Genomic DNA, 24,790 nt, shown 5'->3' on the forward strand with positions numbered 1-24,790 from the left:
GACCAAACAAGCCAGCCTAGGACGGGAGGGGAGCCCATGCTAGAGGTTGTAAGGGTGAGGGTCTCTCCTACCTTGTCGACCCACTTGCAGGATATAAATACTGAGGCTGCAGAATTTGGGCTCAGAGAAAAAGACTCTGACGCTTAACTATATAAAATCTATTTTAAGTGTAGTTCAAGATTGTATCTCCTCCTCAAAGAAAAAAGAAACATTTTATTTCTAAGAATGTTCCTCCAGAAACATGGAACTGAAAGCTATTTTTTTTTTTAATTGATCTGGCCCTTAGAAAACAACAGGGGCTTTTTCTTTAATTTACCTAAGGAATTGACATAAAAATCTATGGCTCTGCACAGGAAAGATGCAGAAAATGTCAAAATAGAGGACAGAACCACAAAACTGGAGATTTTTCACTGCAACATTTTATGCATGGCATCTGATAAATGCGCAACATGGAGAAGTGAACCTCTGGACTGTGAAATTCATGCTAATTTCTTACCCATTCGTCTAGAAGCCCTCTAAAATGTCACATCGTTCATTTGGTTGCTTTACCAGGAATCATTGCATGTGATGAGTGTGCATGTGTGTGTTTAATTAATAGATTTTATTTTTAAAACAGTTTTAGATTTACAGAAAAATTAAGCAGATAATACAGAGAATTCCCGTATACCCCCTACGCTGTACAGTTTCCCCTAGTATTATCATCTTGCATTACTGCGGCATATTTGTCACAATTAATGAACCAATATTGATACATTATTATTAACTAAAGTCCATACTTTGTCTCCCTCTTTGTGTTCTATGGCTTTTGACAAATTTATAATAACCTGTATCTACCATTACAGTATCATACAGAGTAGTTTCCCTGCCCTAAAAATCCCCTGTGCTCCACCTATTCATCCCTCCTCAAGTACCCTGGCAACCACTGATCTTCTTACTGTCTCCATGGTTTATGTCTTTTTTAGAATGTCATCTAGTTGGAATCATACAGTATGTATGCTTTTCAAACTGGCATCTTTCATCAAGCAATATGCATATAAAGTTCTGCCATGTCTTTTTGTGGCTTGATAGCTCATTTTTTAATCACTAAATAATATCCCATTGTGCGAACGTATCACGGTTTGTTTATCCATTCACTTATTAAAGGGCATCTTAGTTGCTTCTAGTTTTGGCAATTATGAGTAAAGCTGCTGTAAATATTCATGTGTAGGTTTTTGTGTGGACATAAGTTTTCAATTCATTTGGGTAAATACCTAGGAGCATGACTGCTGGGTCATATGGTAGGCTTATGTTAAGTTTTATAAGAAACTGTCAGATTGTGTTCCAAAGCGCCTATATAATTTTGCATTCCTACCAGCAATGAATGAGAGTTCCTTTTGCCCCACATTCTTATCAGCACTTGGTACCGTCAGTTTTGTGAATTGTAACCATTCTAACAGTTATGTAGTTAGTAGCTCGTTGTTGTTTTAATCAGCAATTCCCTAACGATATATGAAACTGAGCATCTTTTCATATGCTTTATTTGCCATCAGTATATCTTTGGTGACTTTGTATAATCGGATCTTTTGCCATTTTTAAATTGAGCGGTTTGTTTTCTTATCTTTGAGATTTAAGAGTTCTTTGTACATTTTAGATACCAGTCCTTTATCAGATTTGTGTTTTACAAATATTTCTCCCAGTCTGTGGCTTGTCTTTTCATTCTCTTAGTGGTTAGTGTGTTTATGCTTTAAGGAGGAAGGTTCTAAAAATACAATTTTACAACAGCAGTAAAAGGCAAATGTCATAGCAAATGTTCTATGCTCTTTCTCAGGTGGTGTCAGGGAATCCTGTTTGTGGACCCAGCAGAGTTTCATTAAAAGTAGAGTCAGATGCTGGGGTGGCTGACCATCCTGCATTATTAGAGGTTGTGCGACAAGGCTGGGAATAAGAATAGGACCCAGCCCTAGGCTGCATCACTTCTAAATAAAGAAAAATTCAGAAACTGTGTTTACAGTCCAATCCTGGGCCCCCTGCATGGATTATACCACGTGTAGGCTATGAATTTCTGTCCATGAATCCAAGTGTGTAAGAGATGATCACTCTTCCTATTTCTTAATCCCAACTCTGAGCCCCCATTCTGCCAGTCGGACAGGAGACTCCATCTTGATCATACAGGGGTGCCCTTCCCCTCTTGGGGCCCAGTCAGAATTCAGGAAGTTTGCCTGGTGCCTAAGAAGTGGTGGAAGTCCTAGTCTGTATTGGTTGCCATTGGCAGCCTTACTTTCTAGCCCACAGTGGTCTGTGAAGTCTGGCAGCTCTCTGCCCCACGCCACGGTGGGGAATGAGGTCACGTACTGAGGCTGGGTCCCCTGAGCCAAGGGCGCTGGCTCTCTAGGCATGAGCCACTGCCCCTGAGGTTGTTGTCTCTTTGGGAGCAGTGAGAGCGGTGCTTGATTCCCACTACACATGGTCCCCATGCCCCTCTGCCCTCTCTCCCTTCCTTCTGCATCTCAAAGGCACTCTGTGTTGTCTTTCACCCTCTAGGGCACCTGTATTGTCTTTTCCAGGGGCTTTCACAAAAGTCCAGAAGTGCCTTTGACTTTAGGTCTCTTCTGCTTCCTTCTCTGCAAAAATCTCTGTATCAAGGAAGCTCAGAAAACAAACACTAATTAACATTTCAATAAATCATTTCTCTACAATTATTTGTAGAAACTATTTTATCCAGTATCAGAACCACCACCTGGCATACTTTTAGAGTGCCTCTTGACCACTGGCCACAGGAAGCCATTTATATAAAGCAACCAATATGAATGGAATTGGAAAATTCAGCTAAGTGTTTGGCTGTTTCCAAATACCACAGGTTTCTAGCTTTGCCTCCCAGAGTGGACCCTAACGATGTGGTCCCAGAGGAACATCTCTTGAGCAAAGCTGAGCAAGGACATAGGGAAGGGATCTGTTTCCTCCACTCAGCCACCATCTATAAGCCACTCCCCTCCTGCTGCTTTCCTGGTAGCCTTGGCCTCCTCAGACCTTAGAGCATCTGGGAGTGAGGCAGTGGAGGAAGCAGCCCCACACAGAGGGCAGGTTTCTGAGGTTACCAGCAACTTCCTCCTCACTAAACACAAGGAACTGATCTTCATTTTGTTTGACCTCTTAGCATTTGAAACTGTTGACCGCCATCACTGTTGAACCCTCTCTGTCCTTGGCTCTGATGACCCTTGGTAAGGCCTCCTTATCAGATTTTCAAGTGGCACGGGCTTGGAGAGATGGCTAATTTACAATGGATGACATATGTGGGATTCAGAGTAATTTCGATTGGCTGAACGCTGGCCCCAAATACTGATACACAAACAAGATGGGGCCAGAGGGTGGTGATCTGACTCGACATGTGAAAAAAATCATGGTCAGCCAACCTCCCAATGCAACTATTTACAGGCTAATTTGATCTCTGACTCATTAACAAAAGTGATCTTGTCACTGCACCTTTCATTCTGTGAGCAAAGAGACAATTGACAAACTCAGGGAGATGGGTGCCAGTGCGAGAGCCACCAAGTTGATTAGGGTTCTAGAGACCAAATCATATGAGGAACAGTTGAGGATGCTGACCATATTTAGTTGAGAGAAGAGACTATTAAGGAAATTTATAATATCTGCTTTTGACTATTTGGAGGATTTTATATCTAGATAGATATAGATACAGATATAGATATAGACACACACATACATATATTCTGGTAGTTCTAGAAAACATGTCAAGGACAACTAGATGGTACTTATGGGGGTGAGGAGTAAGGAGTGGGAGATTTGGGATTATTATAAAGAAGACCTTTGTCTTACTTTTTAAATTAATTTTATTGGAGGATAGTTGATTTACAATGTTTTGTTAGTTTCAGGTGTATAGCACAGCGATTCAGTTATACATATACATACATTCATTCTTTTTCAGATTCTTTTCCCATATAGGTTATTACAGAATATTGAGTAGAGTTTCCTGTGCTATACATTAGGCCCTTCTTGGTTAGCTATTTTATATATAGTAGTGTCTGTATGTTAATCCCAAGTTCCCAATTTATTCCTCCCCCCCATGTTTCCCCTTTGGTAACCATAAGTTTGTTTTTGATGTCTGTGAGTCTGTTTCTGTTTTGTAAATTAGTTCATTTATATCGTTTTTAAAAATTAGATTCCACATATGAACAATATGGTATGGTATTTGTCTTTCTGTGAAGAAGACCTTTGTCTTATAACTGTCTTATCAGGTAGTGAGTTTTCTAATATTAGTGAAAAGGCAAAGACTGGACATCCATCTATCAGAGATGATATCGAGGGGGGTCGTTACTTGAGTGAGAGACTGGAATGACTTCTGAGGTCCCTTAAACAACCCTGCAACTCAAATTAAGTCATAGAGTAGGAGAATTCCATGACACTGTATCATCTTTTATTTCTGCTGCCTGTCTCATCTCCCTGCACTTCTATGTTACAGCTTTGGAGGAGGCTGCTCTAAGCAAGAACTAAAATAAATGTATGAAAGAAGGGATATGGAAAAAAGAAAACAAAAACAAAAACCCTTTTTTAAAAAAGGACCTACTACATGCCAGAATCTGTGCTAGGTACCATGTATATATATGTATATATGTCATCCTGTTTGACCCTCACAACAAGCTTATAAGATACTTAGTATTACTTCTGTGAGGAAACTAAGGCTCAGAGAAGTTAAGTAACTTCCCCAAGAGCACACAGTTATTAACTATTGGAGCTGGGGTTTGAACACAGGTCTCTGTCATTCCAAAGTCCAGTGTGGCGTGTTATTTTTACTCATCCTTTACTTATGACAAATGATACTGCTTTTTAAAATTTTTAGTATTGACATAGGATTCCTTTTAAAATAAATTTACTTAAAGTAAGTTAAGAGAAAAATATTGTACAAAGAATAGTACAGATTTTACATGGGTATGAAGTGGTACTAGTACCTAGAATGACTGAAGTTTGGGAAATACTATTCCAAATATTTTGATAGCAGGACTTTCCAATTTAGTCAATCTTACATTTTGATTGCTGAGTACAAGGAAGAGAAGAAAAGTTGAAGAGTAAGTTGAATGTGAATTAGTTCCCTGTGCTCTGATAGGTGGGGTAATTTCATGTGTTACAATAAGGAAACCAAATGGACCCTTTCAAATTAAAAACTATATGACTGTAAAATCCAGAGGAAAACCCCAGGTGGGGCCTATTCGAGTAAAGGATGACGTTTCCAAGGTATGCACACAGAGTGGCTGAGGGGAAGTAGTGGGAAAGAATGATCATCACCTTTCCAGTGATAGAAGGAAGATTTTTGTGGAAAGGTCAAAGTGAGAATTGGAAAGTCCGAAAAGAAGATAGGAAAGTAGTAATGAAGACTAAATAGTGCAGAGCATGCTCTGTGTCGGGTGATTTACATGCAAGACCTCATTTGTTTTTCACAACAACGCGGCAAGGAAGCTATTACTAGTCACAATTCATAGATGAGAAGACTGAGACTGGGAGACGTTCAATAACTTGCCCAGGGTCCAGTGGCTCAAGCCAGGATTTGCCCTTGGACTGATCACCAGTTCCAAACCTGCACTACTTCCCCTGCACCACACGCCCTTGCTTGGGTGGACCTCCTCCACTCAGACAACATCAAGCAGTTTTCACTTTGTCACTCTTAATTTCTCCAGCCTTCCAGGGCACAGCTAGCCTCCAAGAGGTGGGGAGGCATGCTCAGAGGGGGCTGCCTCTCTCCTGAGCTGCAGACTCAGAGGCACATAATTGCCCCCAAAATTGAGCAGAGGGCATTGTAGGGCCTGATCAGGTCAGAAAAAGAAGCTATGCGTTTGGGGCAGGATTATATATGTGAGGCCTATTTCTGCCTAAGCACTGGATTTGGAAAAATCCACTTGGAATTCACATACTTTCATACTTCTTGTGACTTTTCCCCAGACTCAAGAGTACCATCGGCTTCCAGGAATAGCAAACCAAGGTAACAGAAACATTCTAGGCTACGACAATGAGGATTAGATTAGGGTAATCTGAAAATAGGGGCTGTGTAGGCTCATTGGGTTCTCACAGGATCCATGGAGTGGCACTCAGTGAATGATTTTGTGGGGAAGGTGACAGGTGAAACACTGGGACTCTCTGCTCTCTCTCGTTGAGGACTGTCTCCTGCAACCCAGCCGAGCCAGACACAGCATCTGGCACGTGGCTGCCCAGTAAAACATTTGCTCAACTGAGCTGACTCTTTACCTGTAGACCTCTGTAATCTGTCAGGGAAGGTGTCTTTGCCATGTTTGTAGCAGGGCTGTCTTTGGGGGGTTTCCTCAGGGCTTTACAGTCACTCGCTCTCAGGAGTGCATCTGTAGTCATTCTCATCAGTGGAAATGCCCACCTGTCAGCAGAAGTTATCTGGAACCAGCGAGAACACTGTCACTGTCTGTGGTGTTATTTCTCTCTGGTCAGTTCCCCTTTCTGCATTTGAGATCTAGCCTCAGCCCTGACATTCTTTCTCTATTAGGAGTGTTAGGAGGTATGGGGAGCTCACAAAGGCTCCTCTTCGTTTATTCTTAATACCTTGCTTCTGTGTTCCTCGGGAATGCCACTGGGCTTATGCCTCTGGTCTCTGGGAGCTGCAGTGGATGGGCATTTGTGACAGGTATGTTCTTATGAAGCTTGTATGCCTGGGGGAGCATGGTGTGGGATCAAGCTGCATCTGGGGCAGATGTTCAGAGGTGGGGCTGACAGCCAACAAGGGAGTGGGTAAGAAGGGGTGAGGGGTACATGCTTAAAACCTTTGACCATTAGGCTTGATTCTCAGACCAGCTACGTCGGAGGTGGGACATTATCGAAACGTGTCTCTTCCAGTCAGATCCTTTTGTCTGCTTTGGTGAGCTAAGAGACACGACAGGCAGGAAATAGAGGGCACCACTTACCAAACAACTGGCAGTCGCTCTTGGCCTTGGAGTGCTGGGGGCTACAAGTAGCTCTGTTCCAGGAGAAGCTGTCCAAGTATGCTAGCCCTGACTGAGCCCCTTGTGCCAGTAGAAAGTCCAGAGGACGGGGACAAAACTTACACTCTCTGAAATGGCCTCTTTCTTGTTTGGCCTTTCCCTTCTCCTGTCTAGAAACCTTTGCCCATTTCTTCCTCCCATCCAAGTGCCCCATCCCAATATTGGCCCCTTCTGGCACCAGAGGCCAATAGCTTATTTGGAAAGAAATAGTCCTAGGTCAAAAGAGAGCCCAGGCAGTGGTTTATCATGTTCTGTATACCATGAACATATTTGCATTTGCAAATAGGCTTAAAATAGTGCCTCCACTAATAGTTATTTAAGGCTCTGGAGAGACAGGTGAAAATAATTTTTGGCCAAGGGAACTTCCCACTCCTCTCAAATTGTAATAACTGAGGAGTTGACCTGTTCCTCCCAACCTCAATCTTGGGACTCAGACTCTAGACTAAAATAAGTCAATTTAATTATGTGCACAAGTTCACAGTTTTATATTATATCTTCTGTTTGCTGCTACAGATACCACCAACTCTATTTACATGAGCTATCCTGTGTATAATGGAAGCTTTCTCAAATCTCTGCTCATTTGTGTGTTCTAAATACATTTATTGAATGCTTCTTACATCCTAGGTACTGGGTTTCTAACAGGGAGCATAAAAGACATGGTCCTTGTCCTCTTGAAGCTTCTAACCTAGTGGGAAAACAGTGCTAATTAAATAGTCACACTAAAAAATGACCATATAGCAACAGTGCTTTGAAGAGAAGAAATGGTTCTTTGTGACTGTGCTCACTGTTCAATAACTATGCCTTTGAGCTTGATATTTTGGCTCCTCTGATATCCCCAGATAACAGGTGTCCCCTCCTGGTGGAGGTGAGGACTGGATTTCATGAAATTGAGGCTATGGTGGGAGGGGAGAGAACATGAAAGGTGAAAGGGTGAGCCAAGCTAGATTCCTTAGGAGAAGAATCAAGGTTCAGATACCATGCTTCAAAAATCAGATGGGCTTCCCTGGTGGCGCAGTGGCTGAGAATCCACCAACACGGGTTCAAGCTCTGGTCCGGGAAGATCCCACATGCCGCGGAGCAACTAAGCCCACGCGCCACAACTACTGAACCTGCGCTCTAGACCCCACGAGCCACAACTACTGAGCCTGTGCCCTAGAGCCCGTGCCCCACAACAAGAGAAGCCACCGCAATGAGAGGCCCGCACACCGCAACAAAGAGTAGCCCCCGCTCTCTGCAACTAGAGAAAGCCCGCGCACAGCAACGAAGACCCAAAGTAGCCAAAAATAAACAAATAAATAAATTTATTTTTAAAAAATCAGATAGAGGTGGGAGTTGAGTTTAGGGGTCTCTGGGCCAGGAGATTGAAGCTGTGAAGACACAGAACTAGAGCAAACATGTCTAAACAAGCGAGGAGGTGGTGGGGAGTTTCCTGGAGTCATTCAGAGTCCAAGCAAGTCGGGACACTTCACCTTTCATGGCCAGGAAGGACGGATAGGGCCCTAGGCTGAGCATATAACCCTTTATTAGACCCTTATCCTCATCTCGAATCTGATACAGAGACCTTCTGAGCTGCACATCAGAGTATACTTAGGCTGAGGTTTGCGAGAGAGAAACCATTTTGAATATATGTAGAAGAAGAAAAGTATCCAGCACTTTGTCTCTCCATCAAGATGGGAAAGGTCCCATTCCCTGTTCTCCCTCCTTTCATGAATATGATTTCTTTCTGAGTTCCATTTCCTATTTAGATAAATTAACTTGAACTTAACTCTTTTATTATTTTTTAAATTAATTAATTTATTTTTTGGCTACAATGGGTCTTCGTTGCCGCACGCAGGCTTTCTCTAGTTGCAGGGAGCAGGGGCTACTCTTCGTTGCGGTGCGCGGGCGTCTCATTGTGGTGGCTTCTCTTGTTGCGGAGCACGGGCTTCAGTAGTTGTAGCACACAGGCTTAGTTGCTCCACGGAATGTGGGATCCTCCTGGACCAGGGCTCGAACCCGTGTCCCCTGCATTGGCAGGTGGATTCTTAACCACTGCGCTACCAGGGAAGCCCAAACTTAACTCTTAATAGCTAAAAACAAAAGACATTTCTCCTTTCCAGATAGCATTTGCATTTTAACAGGGGCTTTCAAAAAATGCCTTTACCCAAGGAATGAGTAATTTGGGAATTCCAAGTACCAGGGTAGGGTTAGTACATGGAATGGGGAGAAGATTGTGCCCTTGAAACTTTGGTTTTCTCTTTTTGACCATGATTCTGGTTCTGAGAGAACAGGAAGGGGCTCCCTTAGGTTGCCGGAATTGGCATGGCTGCCTTTTGGTAAGTTCTGTGGGTCTTATTCATGTCAGGCAGAGCCCCTAATTGGATGTTTACAGACTCAGAGAGAGGAACTTGTAAAACTTTGCATGATACTTATCCATAGGAACTTTTTGGCAAAAGGGGAAAAGTGGTTTCCAAAACCATTGATAATTTGAAAAAGCAGTGCTTCTTGACTCAGAAAGGTCCGATTCTAGATACGACTAGGAAAACTGGGCATCTGTCTCATACACAAACTTGCTGTTGGGAGACTGGAAAAGCTAATTACTATTGCCACGTTACACTCCTTCTTCTGGGCAAGTGAGGGGAATGGACTCAATTTTAAGACTTTAGTTACCTACAATATTGGGGAGTGAAGAAAAGCATCCCCCTGCTCCTTATGAATCTGCCTAGACATTTCTTCTTTGTACCTAGGCATCTTTGATACTGCTCCCCTCATATCTGTGTGGAAACACTGTCCCAAATGGGTGAGCAAAAGGACAGCTAACGAAAGGAAGGCAGTGTTAGGTAAGAAACTTCTCCACTAATGAGGGCCCAAAGGGATTTGCTCCAAGAAGAGACTGGAAACCAAGTCAGACATATGATCCAGCCTAAGCTAGGAGATGTGGCTGGTGGGGAAGCTCAAGGAAAGCAGAGCTCAGGATGGGTGACGTGTATCCGTACCAATCACCTCCCATGTCCACCAGACACCAGGAGGTGTTCACGTTTTCATCAAGGCATCACTCATGCCCATCTTCTTTCATGTCATGCCTGCTGCCCTTAAGCTGGTTCAGCCTCTTCATCTCAAGGTCTACAAGCCTTTAACATTGGCTTTCTTGATCACCCTGATATCAGCCCTCGCCTCCTTCCTCAGGCCACTGACAGGACTATTTTCTTTAAATTTTCATTACATAATTCTTTTGCTCCCACACTATTAATCCCAAACTCCCAATTTTCTATCAAATCAAATATAAACTCTTTATCTGACTTTCTAGGCCTTGTTAAGCTATCCTACGCTGCTTACAGAAACTCATTTCCCATTATTTGTCCAGAGTCAACCATCAACCTCTCTTCCAGTCCAGCCTGATTTTCTTACTGTCCTATGAAAAGACCATGGTCCTTCCCCTATTTCCAGGTGTCATAACATTACTATATTTGATTGTGGCTTAGGAAGTTGCCAAAGACTTTTATACTAGTAGGAAACATTGAACACAGGGTTCTGCCTCTGTTCTTATACATGTGCATGCACCTCAAGAATATGGCTAAAGGGCTTCCCTGGTGGCGCAGTGGTTGAGAGTCCGCCTGCCGATGCAGGGGACACGGGTTCGTGCCCTGGTCCGGGAAGATCCCACATGCCGCGGAGCGGCTGGGCCCGTGAGCCATGGCTGCTGAGCCTGCGCGTCCGGAGCCTGTGCTCCGCAACGGGAGAGGCCACAACAGTGAGAGGCCCGCGTACCGCAAAAAATAAAATAAAATAAAATAAATAAGAATATGGCTAAAATATTTATCCAGCTAAACTCAATCAAACATTTAAAAGTGGTTGATCAGGAGGCAGCAATTTTTTGAGACACATTAACTGGATGCCTAGGATGGTACTTCTTCAGGAATCTGTTTGAAGGGCTGTCCTGGGAAGAATTGTTGGAAGCTTGCAAAGGCTTTCAAGGACAGAGGCAGATAGCCACCACATCGAGTTCTGGACAATCAACAATTGCTAACATGAAAGGAAGACAGAAATTCTCTGAGAAAGATTCTGTAACGCAGTGGCCTAGTCTGACAAGTCTCTGGAGTGGAAATATCAGAATGAGTGGGCTTAGGTGGAGCGCTGGGTAGAAGCCTCATCTGCTCTGACAGAACTTGACTCTCTCCAGCAAGCACTAACACCCCTAGCTTACTCTGTTCCTGTCACCAGAGGACAGATCTGAGACCAAATCTGACCTACTTTTAAGTCCCAGGTCAGTTATCACCATCTTCACCCCACCCTTCTGGACTATAGGAGTGCTTGCTGTTCTCCATCTCTTCTGAAGCCTTAGACCACATGTCAGCTCAGCAGACCCTCCATAGACCCTGGGTTCCTCTAAATGCACCCTACCATATACTATGCTAAAAATAAGAGGAATGGAATTGGGTGGGGGCAGGGAAAGGTGGTGTGTCCAGGTTTTCTCCCTTATTTTTCCTCCCTCCTGGGAATGGAATGAGAAGCTTCAAGGTAAACTTAAAAGTTATGAAGTTCAACCACCCACCCAATTCAAGCATCTCTCTTAAAATGTCTCTCTGCATTATTACCCCACTTTTGCTTGAGCAAGTCTGGTGATGAGGAGCTCATTACCTCACAAGAAAGTCCAGTCCTTGGTTGTACCACTCTATTCAAAGTTCTTCATTATCTGAAGCTGAGCTCTGGCTCCCTGTAACTTCCAATTATTGGAACTACTGGCCCTTTAACAACAGTGCATGTGTCTTCCTGTGGGAGGGCCATTAAATATTTGCAGAGGGCCATCAGGTACTTACAGGCTTCTCTTAAATTAGTTAATCCCAGGCCTTTTAACTGTTCCTCATTTGACATACTTTCACTATTCCCCGGTGAATCCCTTGATAAACTCTAATTTGTCATTGTCATTCAAGTATAACCACAAGTGATGTGGTCTGATTAGCACAGAGCACAGTCACCACATTCTACACTAAGAGTGAATTAACTTTTGGTTAGCCTTGCCATGCGAACGCTTATATGATTTTTACATTTACTATGGATAAACTACGTCTCTATTGTCTACTTAACTACTTCACTTAAGTGCAGATCTTCATGTGTACCCTGAGATTCAGCATGCTAGTATCCCACTTTCTTTTCAGGCTTTATAAATATTAATTCAGCTTACCAACTGACCAGTAGCTATCTGGCTCATTCTTGTGCACATTTTTATGCACATCTGCACATTTGAAAGCAGAAGTATGATTTCTGTGCTTTCATTCATAGTTTTACTAAATATGTGAAAGTGAAAAAACAGCCCCACAGCACCCACCATGGTATCAGTCTATTAAACAAGAATGATTCCTGGCACTCAGTTGAGTGAATGAATCAATCAATACCTTGTCCTCATTCCCCATATTTAACCCATCACCATGTCCTGTTGGCTATAATCCTGCTTGAACCTATAAACTTCTATCTACTTCTGCCACCACAACCAAAGGCCATCTTCTTTCACTTAAACAACTAGAGTAGCCAACTGATTGGTTTTCTGGCCTCTGCCCTGGCTTCCCTACTATCCATTTGCTACACAGCAGCCAGTCATCTTCAAAATGCAAACCTGATTATGTCATTCCTCTGCTGTTGATGTTGCTCTCAGAATAAAGACCAAAATCCTTAACTGACCCATAAAATGAGCATGGTCTGACCCTTGCCGACCTCTCCAATCTTGCCCTCCACTGCTCTGTCCACATTGACCTCCTCTCATGTGCCCTCAGTGCCTTTGCACATGCTATTCCCTTTGCCTAGCATCCTTCCAAGTCACCCCCCAACCCTTCACCTACTTAGCACCTATTCAATCTGTTCTCTTTACCTATTGATGCATCACAAACTGCTCCCAAACGTAGCAGCTTACAACAATGAACATCTTACTCTTTCACAATGTGGGAATCAGAAATTTGGGCAGGCTTCTGAGTGATTTTTCTGGTCCTCATGGCATCAATTGAGGTCACTTGGTGGTATTAAACTGATGAATGGGCTAGTCTGGAAGTACACTGTCCAATTCAGTAGCCACTAGCCACATGCAGCTACTGACCACTTGAAAGGTAGCTCATCTTAATTGAGATTTGTTGTAGGTATAAAATACCCACAAGATTTTGAAGATTTAGTACAGAAAAAAGAATGTAAAATATCCATTAATAGGGCTTCCCTGGTGGCGCAGTGGTTGAGAGTCCGCCTGCCGACGCAGGGGACACGGGTTCGTGCCCCGGTCCGGGAAGATCCCACATGCCGCGGAGCGGCTGGGCCCGTGAGCCGTGGCCGCTGAGCCTGCGCATCCGGAGCCTGTGCTCCACAATGGGAGAGGCCACAACAGGGAGAGGCCCGCGTACCGCAAAAAAAAAAAAAAAAAAAAAAATCCATTAATAATTTTTATATTGATCACATGTTGAGATTATAATATTAGGTATATTGGATTAAACAAAATATATTATTAAAATTAATTTCACCTATTTCTTTTTGAATTTTTTAATGCGGCTACTAGATATTTTCAAATTACGTATGTGGCTTGCATTATATTTCTGTTAGACAGTGCTGATCTACAGCAAGGGTCAGTATTTTTTTTTTTTCTATAAAAGGCCAGATAGAAAATATTTTCAGCTTTGCAGGCCATATGGTCTGTGTCGCAGCTACTCATTTCTACCATTGTAGTACAAAAGCGGTCATAGATAATAATTAAATAAATGGGTGCGGCTGTAGTCCAACAAAACTTTATTTGTAAAAATAGGTGATAGCCTGATTTGGTCTTCACGCTGCAGTTTGCTGACCTCTGATCTAGATGATTCAAGGTTTTATTCACATGTCTGGTGGCTTGGCAGAGATGGCTGGAAGGCTGGGTTCAGCTGGGTCTACTGACCCAAACACCTACACATGGCCTCTCCAGCATGGTGGTCTCAGTAGTGGGACATCTTACACGAGTATTCCAAGAAAGACAGAAGCTGCAAGGCTTCTTTTGACCTAGCCTCAGAAATCCTAAACATCCCTTCTAGTGCACTCTATTGGTCAAACAAGCCTCTAAGCCCAGTCCAGACTCAAGAGAGGAGATTAGCAAAGACTATGTGTCCATCTTTAATCTATCACAACATTCTTCAAAGTTTAGACTAGACCTATTATGGGCCCTCAGAGTACCATGAACCTCTCTTCTGTAGCACTTGTCATCACTGTAATTTTACATTTATTTGTATGGTCATTATCCTGCTCCTCTAGCTAAACTGTAAGCAACCACATGAAGGGGAGTCCTTTCTGGTTTTGCTCATCATTCTATTCCCAGCACCTGGCACAAGGCCTGGCTTCCTAACTATTTGTTAAATGAATGAATGACATTAGGGCACAGCTTTTCAGCCAAGTAACTGTGTGAGTATATATCCCGTATTTCTCCATTGCTCTCAAGCATATCATGAGACACCCTGTCAGAAGTTAAAATTCAGATACAGTCAAGTCCCAGCAACCTTCTTATTTTGCAGTTCAGAAACTTCGTAAAAAAGGAAATAAGCCTACCCTATTCCTCCCAGGGCCTCAGAGGTGATCACAGCTGCTCTAAAGGTAGAGCTTCTGGTGCCCTGAGAAGTGATTCATGCAGCACGTCACCCCGAGGCCAGCCAAAGCCCCGGGCAAACTTGTCCTCCTCCTGGCCTTCACTCTCTTCTCACCTGGCTGGCTGTGCCCATCCAGCACACCTGGCTTGTCCAGTTACAGTTTGAGCTGGCAGAAGGCAAAGGGCCAGGGCCTGAGCACTGGGCTGAGGCCCATCTAGTCCTCCCTCCACGGAGGTTGTGGCGTCTCCCGCTTCGCTCGGAGCAAGGACTCTCGTATGTGCCAGGAGGAGATAAATGAGTCCACCTTCCACACTGGCCTGGAGCTTGAATGGTAGCTATTTGTGGACATTCTGTTTCTCTTTTTAATGCTGGGTCAGGGACCAAGGCCTGCAGATCTTTACACTCCCCCATAACCTCTAGAACAAGCCTGACGCCGAGCAAATTCACTACATGTTGGCAGGAGACGGTCTCAATGAACACCTTCCTTAGACACCAGCAAACCTATCATCATTTTTCCTGGTGCCCTGATCACCACTAATAGTCTAGACAAAGTTGAGAAATAGGGAACTTTTTTGGTGCTCCCCAACTTCTGCCTTGGAATCCTTCTCTCACTTCCTGAGTCATCATGTCTGTGCTCCCCTGTCCCACCCTACGGCTGGCCACCACTACACCATACCTCTGCATATTGCATTTGGCCTGAACTAGATCCCACATCCTCCTGCAGACCTGAGATGAAAAAGAGCTCTTCTTAATCCTCTCCTTTTTCTGCCCCAATACCTGTAGTTCCCCGAGCTCTTCTAGGTGAAGCTTAGCTGAAACACAGTAACATGTGTCTGGAGGTCAGCCCAGGCCAGGAAACTGATTACCTGTCTAGGGCTGGAATGGAGAGGAGCATTCTCCGCCTGGCACATAGTGGGTGCTCAAGCAATATTTGTGGACTGAATGGCAGCTCAGGACAGAACTTTTCCTGATACACAGGAACACTTATGGCTCCCTCCTGCCCGCAGCCCAGCCTGTCCCCCTGAGTGTCACACTCTGATTCCAGGAGCCACCATCACACTTGGCCCCAGGGATGTGCTGCTCCCCTATTGTCCTGAGAGGGTAGAACTGGGATCCTTTCACTGGGTCCTACAGCACATCTGAAACCAGCTGGAACTTTTAAAGGAACCACACCAGTGTTAAAAAGAACACAGTGAGTGACGGATGGAGACTAAATTTTTGGTGGTGAGCAAGCTGTAGTGTATACAGAAGTGGAAATATAATGTTGTATACATGAACCTTATATAATGTTATTAACCAATGTTACCTCAAAAGAATTTATTAAAAAGAATGCAAGGAGGCTGTGCAGGTTTAAATCCCAACCTTGGATCTCAACCTCTCAATCTCAACCTCCAGGTGACTCGGAACATTCTTTAACCTCTCTGAAACTCCATTTCTTCATCTGTAACACGGGGAGAAATAATCTCACCTTGTTGTGGGGCATAATAATATACTTAGCCATTCAGCTGACTCTCACTCACATTCTATGATGGCCAGGTATGTAAAGCAAGGGAAAGTAGTGTCTGATGGGTACTTTTCTTTGGTTTCTAAAGCGAACCTCCAGCTAAATGGAAGCTACTCATTCTAGGTTTCTGACCAGTTCACAAACCTACAGACTTTACTCTGCTCATAGCTGACAGAAATCTCCTCTCAGAGAATCCTCCCTGTAAATTCTTAGGTTCTTTCCTCTCCCATTCCCCTTTTTGCTCTCTCCCTCCAAAGCCTAGAGTGTCTACTTCTCAGGCCCTCTGGAAAAAGCAGTGACTCATAGTTGGGGTTAAGAGTTCATTGCACAGGAAGCAGTGACATTTCTGCTCTTCTTCAGAGCCGATGACATTGAAGAAAACTGGCTTCCTAAGTCAAGCCTCCACCCTCATGCACACTCCATGGCTAGAGGTGAGAGAAATTTTTTACATGGGGCATTTATACTGTATAAGAGAGAATCATGTCAATCTCAAGTGTTTTAGCCCTATATTTTAAAAGGGCCTCATAAACTAAGTGTCTAAAGTGTTGGCCAGGATGGTGGGCAGTCTCCAAATTAATGTTAGTGAAGTTTACTAGGAATGTCACTGTTGGGCCAGCATTTTGAGAACAAACATGATCTCTATCCCCCAAATCCATGAAGGGATGAGATAGTTTGAGAGAACAACACCAGTATCAATGAGAGGAAATAAAGGAGAGGCAGCTTCTCCCTCGGGAAGAAAGAGTTTCCAAACAGAGAAGTCAGAAACGATGTTGACTTCCTTCTCATATCCAGTGCTCCTCCCCACTGCACGAATTACACGGACCGTCTGTCCAGGATTTCCCAGGGCCATACCAATTTCATGTAATTGTTTGAACAAAACGTGATTCATTGGGCTTTCCTGGTGGCGCAGTGGTTGAGAGTCCGCCTGCCAATGCAGGGGACACGGGTTCGTGCCCTGGTCTGGGAAGATCCCCCATGCCGCGGAGCAGCTGGGCCCGTGAGCCATGGCCCCTGAGCCTGCGCGTCTGGAGCCTGTGCTCCGCAACGGGAGAGGCCACAACAGTGAGAGGCCCGCGTACCGCAAAAAATAAATAAATAAAATAAAATTACAGTGAGAACCACCTCACACCCATTAGCATGGGTACTAAAGAAAAAAATACAGAAAATAACAAGTGTTGGCAAGGATGTGGAGAACTGCAACTCTCGTACATGGTTAGTGAGAATGTAAAATGGTGCAGCCGCTATGAGAAACAATATGGCAGTTCCCCCCAAAATTAAAAATAGAATTACCATATGATCCAGTAATTCCCCTTTCGAGTATATACCTGAAAGAAATGAAAGCAAGGTCTCAAAGAGATATTCGCACATCCATGATCATAGCATTATTCACAACAGCCAAAAGGAGGAAGCAGCTCAGATGTCCATCAACAGTTGAATGGATAAACAAAATGTGGCATATACATACAATGGAATATTATTCAGCCTTAAAAAGGAAGGAAATTCTGACATATGCTACAACATGGTTGAACCTTGAATACATTACGCTAAGTGAAATAAGCCAGATACAAAAAGACAAATATTGTCTGATTCTACTTACATGAGGTCCCTAGAGTAGTCAGATTCATAGAGACAGAAGGTAGAATGGTGGTTTCCAGGGACGAAGGGGTGGGGGAGAGTATGGAGTTAGTGCTTAACGGGTACAGAGTTTAATTTTGGCAAGATGAAAGAAGTTCTGGAGATGGGTGGTGGTGATACTTACACAATAATGTGAATGTGTTTAATACCACTATACACTCAAAAAATGAGTAAGATGGTAAACTTTATGTGTATTTCATGACAACAAAAAATTTTTAAAAATTACACTGAGATGTCATTTTAACCTTCCCTATTGATAAAGATCGCAAATTAGCTTTTGTTGGCAAAAGCTACATGAAACTAAGCACACTCATGTTTTGCTGCTGGGAGCATAAGCATAAAATTTTAGGGGAGAACAATTTTTTCAGTATCTGTGAAGATTAAAATTGCAATTACCTTTTGACCTTTTGGTCAAGGCATTCTGCTTATAGGAAGATAGCTTACTCTCATGTATGTGATTTGGCATATGATCAAGGTTTTTCATTGCAGCAGAAGATTGGAAAAACCTAAACATCTATTGATAGGGGCTGGTAAAGTAAATTATTGCCATCCAATAGAATACACCAGAATAATATTCGACTGTTAGAATAAGGATACTCAGTACATGCGGATACAGAACAATCTCCAGGGGAGTGGTTAGTGTGCAAAACTGCATTATAGTATGCTAACAGTTGTGTTTTATAATAAAATGAAAAAAAAATGGGTATAAGTTTTCATTTCGTTTTGCCTAAAATAACTTCAAGTAGAGGCAAGAAACTGCTAATAGGTATCAGTGGTCACTCCAGTTATTTCTATGGGGGAAAATCAGACTGCTAGGGGGCAGGGTTGGGAGTGAGTTGCTTTCCACTATTTATCACCTTTACATTTTAAATTTAGTACCATGTGCAGGTATGATCTACTAAAATTTTTTTAATTAAAAATGAAAGGTTATAGTCCAGAAGGGAAGAAACAGACACTTTGGGCCCAAAGCTGTGTGCTGGGTGCTATGGGAAAAGAAAGGAAGGGTGTCTAGCCTAGCCCAAAGTCATCAGGGATGGCTTCTAGACAAATCACCCCTAAGAAAGAAATTTCTGCTATTGCATCAGGAATAGTTGCACACTTTCCCCTGAGCATTGGTTTATTTTTATCTCATGGACAGATCTGTAAATCAATTCACCAATTAGGTTTACCTTTTCTCTTTGGCTGTTAAAAAAGCTACAAGCCAAACTTGTGACCCACACCATGCAAAGTGGGCAGAGTTCTATGGTAAGCATTTAGCATTTGCCTTGTATTCGGCTCCATTTTATATTCCTGCATTTGGTTTGCTTTTCCCCTGTTTGTAATGTTGGTCATCTTTCCTATTCTGTGCTTCCCTGTAAGCCACTCTACAGCCCTTTTGGTCTAAGTTGGGGTAAGTGGGTGAATGAAGAAAGACAGAGGGCAGGAGAGTTAAAAAGAGAGGATGGAGTTTATAGAGCAATGCCTGTCATTTTCCTTGGCTCCATCATATAGACTAAGTGAACACTCTAGTGCAGTGGTTCTCAAAGTGGTGTCCTTAGACCAGCAGCATCGCTATCACCTGTGAGTTTGTTAGTCATGGGTTTCACTCAATCTACTAAATCAGAATCTCTGTGGACAAGGCCCAGGAAACTGCTTTGACATGCCCTCCAGATGATTTTTGTGCACAATAAAGTTTGAAAACCACAGGGAAGCCAAAGAAAAATTGATTTCTGAACATAAATACTTTCTATTTGCCCCACCATACCCATTTATTGGTCAAGATAAGTAATGCTAGCTACTGCAGTAAACAACTCCCAAAATTTCATTAGCTTAACACAATAAAGTTTTATATTTTGCTCATGTCACAACCCAATATAGATCACTGTGGGGTGTTGAGAGCTGTTTCATTAATTTGTCCAGCAAACCAGCTTCTTTCATAGTGAGGCTTTCCATCTTCTAGGCCCTTGGACTCCTCCTCTGGATCCTCTGCATCCAAGAAGGCAGGGGAAGGAGGCAAGAGAGAAGCTTTAGTGCTGCTGTATCTGGAAGTAACACCTGTCACTTCTGCCCACAATTCCATTGGCCAAAAACCAGTCACATGGCCCACCTAACATGGGGTGGGGGGGACTGGGAAATAGGGCGTGTCTGTGGGGTTAGGAGGAAAAAAAAGGCTTTGGTGTACACACTGTTTGATCTCTGCCACACCCATGGGCCTAAGTGAATTTCAAACTCCACTTGTTATATTTTGGTTTTTGGTTTCATTTTCTAATCAAGTTTTATCTTCTCTTTTTTAACTTTAGCACCATGGGACTGAGAAACACTCTCGTTGTGATGGCCCTCCTGCTGTCTGGTAAGCACCCTCTGGGCTTTATAAAGTCCTAGAATCCTCCCACTGTCTCCCGATGAACCTGACCTACAAGCTGGGGTTTGAGATTTGATGGGTTTTACTCACTTTCTATTCAGCGTTCACAATACCACATGCAAAAGACTTTCATGGAGAAGAAGGAAGTATCACAATCGAGAACAAGTATCTCAGCTGATGGCAGGCCCAGCCTGAGATGGAGCCCTACACCTTCTGTCGTCTCACACCTGTGGTCCTGGATGCACAGAGGAGGGTAGACTGGCCTGTCCATTGGTGCCCAGGGAGCTGGGGGAGGGTCCCTACTCTGACACGCCTGAGGCTTAACTCTTCTGCTCCTCTGTTCCCACTTCTGCATTCTCACACTTTTAGGAAATGGCTGACAGGCTTCTAAAAGTCTCCTTCCACTAGCGATCATTGTTTTTCTCGTTCCCTACCTTCCCTCTCCCCCCCAATCCACTGCCCTCCCCACCAGCCCGTGCCCATAGATCATAGTTGGCACTGATTACTGGGAGGATCAAGAAACCCAGCTCTGCTACCACCTGCTTCAGTGAGCCTCAGCTAATTGTATCAGCTGATTTACCATCAAGCTAAGGGACTAAGCTTCAGGGCTCCTCACTTGCACAGCTCTTTCCAAGCCCCTCCGAGACCCCAGGAGGAGCCCTAACAGTGTGGTCCTGTGTCTTAAGCCTTAGTAAAATTTTCATTAATAAGATATTTTAACCACAATAAGTTAAGACCACTGTCTCTTTCCACTGCGACTTTTCGACTTTTCTATCACATTCTCCCCATGTTGAGTGGCACTGTAGTGGCCATGGGCATTTTGTTTTGTGTTCTGTATTCTTTTTCTGAAAGAGCTCTTCCCCCTCAAAAGAAATTTTAGAAGTGTCAGGCCTCACAAAACTCAGACCTTCCCTGTTTACTGCTCTCTTTGAGTTTCAGTTTCATCTGTAAACTGGGGTTGGCCGAGGTTCCTGCCGCCCATCCTGCGACTGGGTGCCTTTAGTTTCTCCTGGCCCATCCCCTTCCTACTGCTTGTTTTCCCCACCCTTAGCACCGAGAGGGAAGGCATCCGATCCTGGTGTGGGGCAGACAGGGAGGGGGAGCCCAGCCTGCTGTTTGGCTACAACGGCACACAGGCTGCCCCTGACTAACTGGCCCGGCCACGAGCTTACCTCCTTCTGACAGCCACACACCAGGCCCTTGGCCACTGTCCTTGTCCCTGCTGTGGGTAAAAGGAGTCAGGCTACAAGGGAGAGATGCTCCCTCAGATTGATGCTGGCTGGGACAGGCCTTTTGTGATGTGTTTTCTGTTTAGCACCTTGGAGCTTGTTGGGTCTGTGCTATAGATGTGCTGCCTGATCTATAGATGGGCTAACTGATCACTTTACTGACTTAGGTCATAACAGCAGCTTCCACCTCCCAGCACCAATATGACCTGTTACTCTAGCTCTTGGGGAGGTAGAAGTGATGTGTGAGCAAGAGCAAGAGAGAAAGGGGATAAAACAAAGATTTGCAGGACATTATCCAGCAAGAACCCCTTCCTATCCCACTTCTTATTTATTTGACAAATACAGAGATGTAGTGCTTACTTTGCGCCAGGTACTGTTCTAAGCATTTTATAAATATTAACTCAAACGTCACCAAAACTCTCTGCTTTAGGTCTTGTTATATGATTCCCCATTTTACAGCTGTGCAAACTAAAGCCCAGAGAGGTTCAGTAATTTGCCTAAGACAACATTGCTAATAAGTGGCAGAGCTTGGATTCACACCTAGCAGTATAGATTCAGCCTCTCTTCACTTCACCTTGACATTATGCTGTTCCTCCTAACTCTTGCTAGGGAACTCTCCATAATACTAGGATTTGTCCCTTGGGGACTCAAACAACTTTGATAGATAATGTGGCTTGTGCCTTAGCCAAGTTCACAAGTTCCCCACCAGGTACATCCTCCACCTTCCCAGCAGCTGACACCTTAGCTGTCCCTACAGCTCGGGCCCTGGCCCTTCTCATACAGTGACCAGCCCAGCTTTTATGACTTGGGAGAGAAGAAGGAAAAATGTACCAGATACTTGGATACTTGGATACTTCCTAAATTCTAAAAAGAGAGTTATCAATATTGAAACTTTAAAAATAACTCCCCCAAACGGAAGTCATTTAAGCTTTATGGTGGTGAGAGAATAGTAGTTATATTTTTGGCAGTAGAAATTTTAAGTGGGATAGGAAAATGGTAACACCTGATTGGAAGATAACATTGCCAATACTTAACACACGATTAAAAATAATAAAACAGATTTCATTCTTTTTTAAAGAATGGAAAAGAATCTATTTGAATTTTATCTTTCTTCTCAGGGCACATCTCTGCTTGCTGGGCTGGCAAGCAGTGACCTGCCCATAGGCAGGAATCCAAAGGGAGAAAGGAGATGCAATTGACCCAGATAATCCACAGCAAAAATGCAGGGCTGAATAATTCATTTGACAGCAGAGATAAAACAGTACAGTGAAATAATTCTGTGTCTCCTTTTTCCTCCATATGTTTTGTGTCCTCCCCTAGTCATGGAAATCAGACATTGTAGTTGCTGCCCTGGCCCATGAGGCGAAAATTGGACGAGAGTTTAAAACCTAAAAGGGCGATAGGTCAGCCATGGCCTTGCAGAATTAGGTTATAATTTGTGCTTTGTATTCATAAAGCCAAAGGAATGTTGAAGTGCCACTTGCAAAGGCACCTCTAACTGTCCAGCTCTGTTGGCTGCTACCCAGCACCTCCAGTAGTACTTAAAGCTGGAGTCAGAGTGGTGTTTGGAAAATCAGTAGCTCACGTATCAGGAGGAAGTTTCTTCCTAGTTTGACTTTTTATGGTTGCTCTTATTGTCTGGGGGTTTACTGGGTCCTAAGGCTTCTCATTTCTCTTGAACAATACCTCTGGTTCAATTAATGTACCAGGAGTATAGTTGGGGGTCTTCATTCACTTTAAGATTTACATAAAATTGGCTCTAACCCTCATTTCGTATCTTGTGTAAGGGTCTACTGTTTCCTCCCAGGTTTCTGCAGGTTCCTACATGGGTGGCTGCATGAGGATTACGTTTATATGATTACTTTGACTCCCACTTCCTGTTGCTGTTGATAGTTGTCACTATAATCACAGAGGTGAATAGATAGATAGTTCAGACGTAATTCCCAAATTCCCAAAGAACTGTCATGGAGCCTAGTAGTTCTCCTATTGGAGTCACCCCTTTATGTTAAGGTACTGTCTCAGAGGCCTTTGAAATAGATGTTTGCTCCCCAGTAGGGAGTATCTTACTTCCGAAGTAGTGGATCATTTTAGTAGAGTATTTAGTAGGTTCCAGAGAGAATGGGCTGTCAGACAAGTTAATTTAGTGGAAGATGGTCACTGAATAGGATAAGTAGAGGCCTGATTGGGAGCAAGAGTGAAATTTGTAGGGAACAGAGAGGCTCCAATAGCAAACAGACTACTTTGGGAAGCAGCAAGAGTTTGAGAGACTGTGGCTTGTTTTTACTCTGTGAGAGATCTTAATACCATTTCCAGAGTATGCAACTCGGGATTTTGGCCCCCTCGGTACTCTTAAGATTTACAGAAACAAACACACTTGTAGCCCTTCCTTTATAGCCATTGCCAGTCACAGGGCCAAGTTCCAGGACCTCAAAATTATGAAAACTCTTTCAACAGTCTCTAAGAGTATTTACCCATTCTTGGTTTCATTTTCACTCTTTCTTTCATTCATTCTCCCTATAGATGTCTCCATTAAAAAGTAGTCAGCTCCCTCCACTACTTAAAAATCACTCCTCTGGGACTTCCCTGGTGGTCCAGTGGTTGGGACTTTGCCTTCCAATGCAGGGGGTGTGGGTTCGATCCCTGGTCGGGGAGCTAAGACCCCACATGCCTCGCAGCCAAAAAAACCAAAACATAAAACAAAAGCAATATTGTAACAAATTCAATAAAGACTTTAAAAATGGCCTACATCAAAAAAAAAAACTTTAAAAATATAAAAAATAAAAAAAACATAAAAATCACTCCTCTGGTCCTTACTGCAGTGTAACAGACAAGACAGTAAAATTAGTTATATATAGTTGTGACCACAATATATAGGCAAATCCCTGAATATGTTCTATTCAATATTGTTTCATACACACTTTCTCATGTTTCTAAATTCTTTTCATTTTTATAATTTTTGAAATTGTATTAGTCCAGTGGGTTGAAATGCTGTAATTTGCTTTATTTGAATGTGTGTGTATTTTACTCATTCAGAAGTTATTGCCCCATTGTCTTCTTTGGTTTATGGTTGCTACGGAGCTTTCATTGTAACTGTCATTGTTTTATAGGTATTCTTTCTTCATTTTTTTAAAGAATGAAAAGATTCAATTCAATTCTTCTTCTTTGTAAATTTGAAAAAATATTTTACGCTTTTTGTTTATCAGCTTCACCACAACATATCTAGGTGTGGATTTATTCTCATTTATCTTACTCGGTACTTAGAACACACTTTTGATCTGAGGACTTGTGTCTTTTTCCATTTTGAATAGTCACAATCTTTATCTCTTTAAATATTGTTTCTCTACCATTCCTCGCATTCTCTTCTTCTAGAAAATACTAGAGCTTCTCAGACTAACTCCCCTTGACTCTTAACTTGTTCTTCCACACTTTTATTTCTTTTTCCCTCTGTGCAGCACACCAGTCAAGGATCAGGTGGATCAGCACAGACACGGGGGTTCTTCTCACTGTTGAGGGAGCCCCAGACAAAA

At 43.1% G+C, this 24,790-nt stretch overlaps 1 protein-coding gene across 4 annotated transcripts in view; it reads left to right on the top strand.

The window, feature by feature from the left end:
* Positions 1–24,790, top strand: part of CD86 (CD86 molecule) — a 62,058-nt gene that overhangs the window by 13,166 nt on the left and 24,102 nt on the right. For 3 of the 4 annotated variants that reach the window (XM_029214265.1, XM_029214268.1, XM_029214267.1), the window contains exon 2: positions 19,973–20,022. In XM_029214265.1, the coding sequence (XP_029070098.1) occupies positions 19,973–20,022 (50 nt within the window). Of the gene's footprint in view, positions 1–19,972; positions 20,023–24,790 lie in introns of those variants that run through there. The other variant, XM_029214266.1, reaches the window with a different exon arrangement.

Source organism: Monodon monoceros, unplaced genomic scaffold, assembly GCF_005190385.1.
Source record: "Monodon monoceros isolate NGI ecotype Baffin Bay Population unplaced genomic scaffold, NGI_Narwhal_1 Super_Scaffold_11, whole genome shotgun sequence".
Taxonomy (NCBI): domain Eukaryota; kingdom Metazoa; phylum Chordata; class Mammalia; order Artiodactyla; family Monodontidae; genus Monodon; species Monodon monoceros.